General features: G+C 36.6%; 1 protein-coding gene across 1 annotated transcript; it reads right to left on the reverse strand.

Annotated features, from left to right (window-relative positions):
* Window positions 1-216: 216 nt before the first annotated feature.
* LOC104220484 (uncharacterized) lies at window positions 217-3,344 on the reverse strand. Its single transcript, XM_009771362.2, has 2 exons — window positions 3,058-3,344; window positions 217-641 (listed from the first exon to the last, which is right to left on the reverse strand). The coding sequence occupies exons 1-2, from the start codon at window positions 3,218-3,220 to the stop codon at window positions 550-552; spliced, it is 255 nt and encodes an 84-aa protein (XP_009769664.1). The 5' UTR covers window positions 3,221-3,344; the 3' UTR covers window positions 217-549.
* Window positions 3,345-5,223: the final 1,879 nt, after the last annotated feature.

Raw genomic sequence — 5,223 nt, forward strand, 5'->3', positions numbered from 1 at the left:
GGTTAAAACAATAAAGTAATATACAACAACCCAGTGAATTCCCACGAGTGGGTACGCAAACCTTACCCCTACCCGGGGAGTAGAGGCTGTTTTCGGTAGATCATCGGCTCAAGAAGACGAAAGAGACGATACATCGGTATCATCGACAAAAACCATAGACATAATAATAATATCATAAGAACCGGAGAAGATAAAGTAATATACGACACGACCAAATGAAGCAAATCTCATCATTTTAAGTTAATCCACGTGTTAATCATTACTAAACGTGACAAGAAAGGCTACATTCCGCAACAATACAAGCAACGGAGATTCAAAATGCAAGTCCAAGAGAATTGAATGAATTTCAATATTTTCAACTCCAGCTTCTATGAGGATAAAGAACACAAACTATGTTATTCCGTTGTGACTGGTTTTGTATGCAATATAACACAAGTTTGTCCAAAAGAGGCATTTAAACATGTCCTCAGAATACCATGCTCCTAACTCAAAAGCCTGAAGGAACCGGCACAGCAAACTTGATTAAAGTAACTCTTTCTGTGGCGTCCATTATTTAGCTGAAGATGAACCAGCAGAGAGTCTTGCACTCCTTGCCTTATCAGCTTTTTCCAGGTAATCCTGGTGAGATTGTTGCTTGGAGCCTTCCAAAGAAAAAGGAAAAAAGAAGAATCATCAGTTTCCACCCTTTCCTTGTATCCACAGATGGAGTGAGTCGTCCGAAGACAAATGTATTTTATAGCTTCTTTAATCCAACAATGCTCCCGCAGCAGATAAAAAGGTTAAGAGGAATACCACAAATGGTCAAACACATCGTCCATAGCTTGTAATGTAGTATGATTTTATCTTTCTAAACAGAACAAGGATTGGGAAAAAGAAAAGCAAAAGGAGGAAAGGAGAAAGGATAAGAAAGCCTCAAGAAGGGTCATACAACAAGTGAGTAACAAAAAGCTCTTATTTGGATCAGCATGATAGGGCATTCTTCACCGCTTTATTATTTATTTATCTATTTCTTTATATTCTAAAGGTCGCATCCAGCATTTCTTTTTTTTTTTCACAATACCATTCCAAGAAGTGAAACGAAGACCTACATACGATGTACAATAACATTAGTTGCATAAAAGTTGGTATCAGAAGCTGAATTGACCATTTGAAATCGCTAATACTGGTATAAATTTTATATAAAAAAGATGGTTTAGCTATCCATATATAAGGTGGGATAACTAATCCACTTATCCCATGGGATATCCTTGTCTATCCCACTATTGAACCAAACAACCCCTTAGGATTCAAATAAAGCTTGTACATGGCACATCCATTTCCTTTTATATCTTTAGAGTAGTATCTTTTAGTTATCGACTTGTTAGTTTCTAGCAATTGATTTGACCTAACCCCTTAACGACAAAATCCATAGACAGTCAAAAGCAAATAATATTGTTGTATCAGCACACTCCATAGGCGTACATAACCTTATTAACTAGGAACCTCTACAGCAATTATTTAGCCGGGGATGAGGGTAGTGCACCTATACCAACAATCTTTTGATAAAGAGCTATGCCAACAATCTTTTCATGAGATGAAGTTATTTAGAACAACTACCGAAAGAGAAATTTCATTTTAAAAGCATCCATTTCTTCGAACCTTCTCTTACTATATGCAGATTGCCTTCTTATTCCATTTCAGTTAAATGATAAGGAGAGGGTTTCTTTTGTTCCACCTTATTCAGAGTGAATGCATTCCAGCCTTGTCAAACCACCTTACCTCATAAAGTCCCTCAAACCACCTTACCGACTTGTGTACAGTTATTAAGTTAGTTTCTAGCAATAGGTTTGACCTAACCCCGTAACGACAAAATCCAAAGAGTCAAAAGCAAATAATATTTTTGTATCAGCACACTTCATAGGCCTACAGAACCTTATTAACTAGGAACCTCTACAGCAGTTATTTAGCTGGGGATGAGGGTAGTGCAGCTATACCAACAATCTTTTGATGAAGAGCTATACCAACAATCTTTTGATGAAGAGCTATACCAACAATCTTTTGATGAAGAGCTATACCAACAATCTTTTTGTGAGATGAAGTTATTCAGAAGCACTACCGAAAGTGAAATTTCATTTTAAAAGCATCTGTTTCTCTCGGATCTTCTCTTACTATATACAAATGGACTTCCTGTTTCATTTTTGTTAAATGAAAAGAAGAGGGTTTCTTTCATTTCAGCCTTATTCAGGGTGAATAGTATTCCAGACTTGTCAAACCACCTTACCTCATAATGTCCGTTATCTACAAAAGCTGTACTGCCCATATATTCGGTTTTTTACATACCTGTTTTTTCTATAGCATAGACACATCCTAACAGCTTCCATTCCTAAGGTAATCAAAGAACAACCCGAACCAAACACTCCCCCTCCACCACCACCATAAAGAACAGAAAATTATCTCTTTTATCTTCCTTTGAAGCAAAACTGAATAATTCAGCAGATGACAGCTCAAAACAACATTTATTTATTCGTTGTAACAACTAGGCGACTTGGAAAATATCGAATAATAAAATCAGCATTTGCTTTATTGCAACAAGCAGGCAAGAAGGGCATTAATTGTTGCCAGTTTAATTTCGTCTACCAGAAAAACAAAGAGACCAACACTGCGAGAATAATAACAATATAAATGAAGGGACAAAATCCACATAAGAGGAGAAAATCAATAAGATTACCTAATTTCACAAGAACTAATAATCTTTCAATCCTTAAAGGCATTTATGCATTATAAACTACAATAGGTTAAATATCTGAGCTTTATTCGACTTCTTATAGTAGTCTCAGATCAGTAGCAGGGTAACAAATAAATGAGATTCAGAGTCAAGGGAGGTAATTTGGAAGGCAGAAAAATTACCAACTTCCTATTGAGAAGTGGAATGAAACAGCTCGATTGGAACAATAGGATATTATTGATTCATACATTAGACCCAATTAGTTTAAGATGGAGACTTAATTAATTGTTGCTATACTGGGCGAGGCGACTTGGATAACTTATGTAAAATATTTGGGAAGAAAAGTTACGAACCTCGGGTCATGAAGTACCAGGGCACGCCAAAGACGACGCTGATGACGGCGATGCCAGCTACGACGTGCTTCTTTTCGCCGCTATATAGGACATGCTCTAATTTTGCCCTGAACCCTCCTCCACCATTCATTTTCTTCGTCTCACTTCCTGTATTCTTCTCCATTTGTTGCCCTTTCTCCTTTCTCTCTATTTTGCTTAAAACCCTTAAACCCTATCGATTTGATTTTGCGAGTATTTCTCTAACAAGAGTAGGAGTATTCATTTTTAGTCCGAGCGGTTGGGCTTGTCGGGCACCCCTTTCTGGCTGCACGTGTTGACTTGTTCCTGGTGCAACGCTTCATCTTTCTTTTTTCTCTTTTTAGTTTTTACAACTGTCAATTCAATTTATATGTTTTACTCTCATTTTTATTTCGATTCAAAATAATAAAAAATAAGCCAGATACACTATTTACACAAATAGCCGGCCATATTTTATATTTTTTTTGAGTTAAAATTATATTCTATTGATACTCAAAATTTTGTATGATTGAGTCCGAGGAGCAGCTTTGACAAGCTACTCCCACGTATATCACATTATGCTATTTAACAATTTATGTCTATCTATCCTATATTACTTCACAATGCATACACTTGTTTAGCCAACTACTTCAAAGTTTCTACTCTTAGTTTCATCTTGGAATCCAATCCAGTTGTTGCAATACTTATTTCCATTTGCATGTGCTCTTCCCTATGATATGTATGTGTAGCACTATCTCTCTGCATAGTTGAAGCTCATCAAACTTAGCTTTATCAAATCTGATTCTGTTTCTCTCCCTCCAAATCAATGTAGGAGTTATTGCAAAAACACAACTGGTTATAGCATTTGAACCTCTTCTGCTCTTAGCTTTCTTGCATGCCCATTTCAACTCTGGTTCCCAGCCTCCAATGTTCCTCTTATATCCCAGTCATAAGCATAGTCTGGACCACAATTTCTTTGTGTTTGTGCACTCAAAGAACAAGTGGCTGAAGGATTCAAGACTATATCCATAGAATGCACAAGCTGCAGGAACTTGAATGCCAATCTTCAATAATCTTTCCATTGTAGCTAACCCATGCTGTGCTGCAAGCCAAAGGGTGAATTTATATCTGGGATGTATATTTGTGTGCATCATCAAACTCTTCCATTCAACTCTAGGTAATCTGGTATCAACTTCAAGTACATCTGCTTAATATGAAATTCTGCATTCTTGCACATTGTCTGCAGCCTGTTGTGTATGTTTCCTTGAAGTTGTTGATGTTTCATGATCAAATTTCTACTGTCTAGTATATTTCTCACCACCCAAGATGTTGTCTTAGGGGTAACCATTATTTTCAAGTTCCTATTCTTTATATAAAAGTTGTGTACCCACCTTATCTATAAACAGTCCTTTTTCCTTGTTATGTCCCATAGATGTTTCATAATTGCTGCTTTGTTCCATATTTTTATGTCTAGTATATTGAGTCCTCCAACGGTTATTGGTCTGCATACCTTTTCCCAAGCTACTAGTGCCTTCTTTGAGATAGTAGCAGTACCAGCCCATAGGAATGTTCTACATATTGCTTCAATTGCTTTCATCACCTTCTTTGGAAGAACAAATATCTGCGCCCAATAGGTTTGAATGCCAAATATAACAGCCTTTATCAGTTGACACCTACCAGCATAAGATAGAAGTTTAGCGGACCAACATGTGATTCTTGTTGTTATCTTCTCAATAAGAGATAAATATTGATAGACTGCTAACCTTTTAGAATCTAAAGGAATCCCCAAGTATTTGAATGGAAGCTTTCCTTCAGTGAAAATCAATGTAGCAAGGATTTTTTATTTTTCAACTTGAGAAATTTCAGCCATGTATATAGCACTTTTGTTGTCATTTGCCTGTAAACCAGAGACAACTGAGAATCTGTGGAAGGCAACATTTAGGATCTTGATGGACTCAAAATCAGCTTTGCAATACATCAAAAGATCATCAGCAAAACATATATGTGTGTTGTTCAACTTTCTGCACTTAGGATGAAAATTGAAGTTTCTATTCTTGTGCAATTGTCCCAGTTCCCTACCCAGACATTTCATTGCAATAACAAACAAGTATGAAGACATTAGGTCTCCTTGCCTAATCCCTCCCTTTCCTTTGAAAGGCTTTGTCAGTC

Source organism: Nicotiana sylvestris, chromosome 3 (genome assembly GCF_000393655.2).
Source record: "Nicotiana sylvestris chromosome 3, ASM39365v2, whole genome shotgun sequence".
Lineage (NCBI taxonomy): Eukaryota > Viridiplantae > Streptophyta > Magnoliopsida > Solanales > Solanaceae > Nicotiana > Nicotiana sylvestris.

Coding starts and splice junctions, on each gene's coding strand:
- LOC104220484 (XM_009771362.2), bottom strand. CDS start 3,220: ATGGAGAAGAATACAGGAAGTGAGACGAAGAAAATGAATGGTGGAGGA. Junction 642..3,057: donor CTGGTACTTCATGACCCGAG/GTTCGTAACTTT, acceptor TTTCTTTGGAAG/GCTCCAAGCAACAATCTCAC.